We start from the raw sequence: 2873 nt of genomic DNA on the forward strand, positions 1-2873 counted from the left end.
GGTGCCATTCTAAGACCGTTGTTCTGACATCTTCCCACTTCTTCAAAAGATCTTTAATAGCAAATATCAGCATTAATCCTCTTTTTCAGAAGAAAACATATCTTGCCGAGTTTCTTGGTGTTCTTCATTCAAGAGTTTTTGACATTCTTTTGTCGTCAGATCCATTTCAGGTTCCATTATGAACTCTTCTATGTTCTTTATTTCTCAGATGTGACTTTTGTTACTNCACTTATTTTTCGAAAAATAATTAAATGTATTCAAAATATTTATGAATTGGTCACTAATTTAAATAAATAAATAAATCTTACTTAGAATAAAAAGTATTTCAGTAAGAAATCGACAGAGATTTTTTAGATAAGGTCAAAAATATCAGATAAACTATAGAAAAAGTTACTTTTTATAATTGCAAAAACCTCATAAAACGTAAAATTTACAAAATTTAACGTCAAATTTAATTGCACGATAAGTTTAAATATAAATAAATATGTTTCTGCTACAATATATAGAGTATTTTTCTATGCTTTTTTGTCTTCAAAGTAAATAGTGCGTTTTATTGTGTATGTAAAGTTCGAAATTATAGCACAATATAATGCCAGAATAATTTGAAATTAACATGAAACTTCAAAAAGGTAGGCCTAATTATTTAGAATTTTGAAAGTTTTAGATTTGAAACAGATGTAGGCTATTTTTCAGAAGAAATGTTTATTACAGTTTTTAGCGTGTTTTAGTTAGTTTGTTTATTATTATATGGTTGTTTGGGAATATTCTGTACTGCGCGTCATCCTCCTTCATGTCTCGTTTGCATTTCGAACTGAGAAGACGTTTATCTTTTGCGCTTACTTTTTTTATCTTTGTGTGCATCAACATGGCCAAACGTTTTGCCTATAAAGATTTAGAAGGACTGTTAACATCCGAGGACTCATTTACCGAATCTGATGAGAATAGCGATTTTGGAAGTGACGATTTTGAGGAGAGTAGCGAGGACGAAATACGTGACGAACCCTCTACAACTTCAGATATGTGGTCCTTTACTCCTACAGCTGCTCGAGAACAGTTTCGTTTCACTGGAGTTCCGGGAGTTAATATTTCGATAACAGATCCCGATGACGTGATTGGAATTTTCGAGCAGCTGTCCAACGACAGGATAGTCGAACTTATAGCGGAGGAAACTAATAAGTATTCCGAAAAAAAAATACAAGAAGCTACAGATAGTCCTCTCGGTCTAAGAAAGAAGAGCCGGATGCGGAGTTGGAAGCCGACAATTCCTGGTGAAATTAGATTGTTAGAGGGGATGTTTCTCCTGATGGGGATTGTCAATAAGCCGACTATACAGTCTTTCTTCTCTACGAATTTTCTAATCAAAACCCCCATATTTAATGAAATAATGGTAAGAGATAGATTTTTATTGTTATTGTCATTTTTACATTTTACAAGCAATGAAAACAAAACCTCTAAACTGTACAAAATAGAACAATTGCTGGATCTGTTTAGATGTAGTTTCCGGTCTGCTTACACTCCATCGCGAAATGTTTCGATAGATGAGAGTCTCCTTCTCTGGAAGGGTCGATTATCTTGGAGAATATTTATTCCGATGAAACGCGCAAAATTCGGCATTGAAACTTTTTTAGTATGTGAAGCTAATACTGGGTATGTATATAATTTTATCATTTATACGGGGAAGGGGACCGAAATACCAATAAACTTAGACGATGTCGACCCTTCCAGAGAAAGTCACTCAACAAATATCGTGCTTTCGTTGATGGAGGAATTTCTAGACCAAGGGTATTGTCTAGGAATAGATAATTACTATACCAGTCCAGATAATTACTTATAGATTATCTCGCGTCCCATCATACGGATGTAATTGGGATGGTAAAAAAAATCGCAAAGATCTTCCAAAACAAGTAACATCCGCGAAATTAAAAAGGGGGGGAGACAATAGCTATGTACAGAAACAAAACAATGATAATGAAATGGAAGGACACCAAAGACATATATATAATGAGCACCACACACGACGACAGAATGATGACAATCAAATCGGGTTCATCTATAAAACAGAAACCTAAGGTCTGCGTCGACTACAAACATCATATGGAGGGCGTAGACCTTATGGACCAAAAGTTATCATATTATAATGTGGCCAGGACACACATAAAAAAATACTACATAAAAATATATCTAAGATTTTTAGATATTTCTGTTTTAAATTCTCATGTTATTCACAAAGAACTGGGGGGGAGACTATCTTTGTATGAGTTTAGATTAAAACTTATCCAGCAATTGTTCGACAAGTACAGAGAGAGTACTCAGGGGGTCAGAAAAAAATCTATTATTCCAACTTCGGCTTCCATTGACCGTCTCAGTGGTCGGCATGGCCACTTTCTTGATTTCTATGAACTTAACAAGGCTGGCAATAAAAAACGCAGGGCTTGCGTTGTTTGCAGCGCAAGGCAAAAAAGAACGGACGTTTCATTTTATTGCAAACAATGTAATGTCGCCCTTTGCCCTACAAAATGTTTTGAAGATTATCACACAAAAGAAAATTTCGTGTAGGGCACTTGTATATATATTTTTTATTTCTGTTATTATGATATATTATCATCATGTTTTTATTATCTTGTATATATTTTTTTATTTCTGTTATTATTGTATATTATCATCATGTTTCTATTATCTTGTGTATAACTTTTATTTTTCTTATTGTATGTATTTATCTTGTATATAATTTTTCTAATCATATTTTGAATTTTTTATTATTTTTGTCAATAAATTAAAACATCAAATTACTGTTTTGTTTTTCTTTTTTTAAAAATAAGTAAACATGAATTACAAACTAATAGAACATCTCCATTGTCATCTGTCAATCAAAT

The 2873-nt window shown here is 32.8% G+C and overlaps 1 protein-coding gene across 1 annotated transcript; it reads left to right on the top strand.

Moving 5' to 3' along the window:
• Window positions 1-232: 232 nt before the first annotated feature.
• On the top strand, window positions 233-2383 carry LOC111629743 (piggyBac transposable element-derived protein 4-like). Its single transcript, XM_023373649.1, has one exon. It carries the CDS (start codon window positions 791-793, stop codon window positions 1832-1834), a length of 1044 nt encoding a protein of 347 aa, XP_023229417.1. The 5' UTR covers window positions 233-790; the 3' UTR covers window positions 1835-2383.
• Window positions 2384-2873: the final 490 nt, after the last annotated feature.

The sequence above is a fragment of the Centruroides sculpturatus genome, unplaced genomic scaffold (genome assembly GCF_000671375.1).
Source record: "Centruroides sculpturatus isolate CEXI.00-Female unplaced genomic scaffold, Cexi_2.0 scaffold482, whole genome shotgun sequence".
NCBI lineage: Eukaryota > Metazoa > Arthropoda > Arachnida > Scorpiones > Buthidae > Centruroides > Centruroides sculpturatus.

Bases quoted from the DNA above. Each gene is read 5' to 3' on its own strand.
- LOC111629743 (XM_023373649.1), top strand. From the start codon at position 791: ATGTCTCGTTTGCATTTCGAACTGAGAAGACGTTTATCTTTTGCGCTT.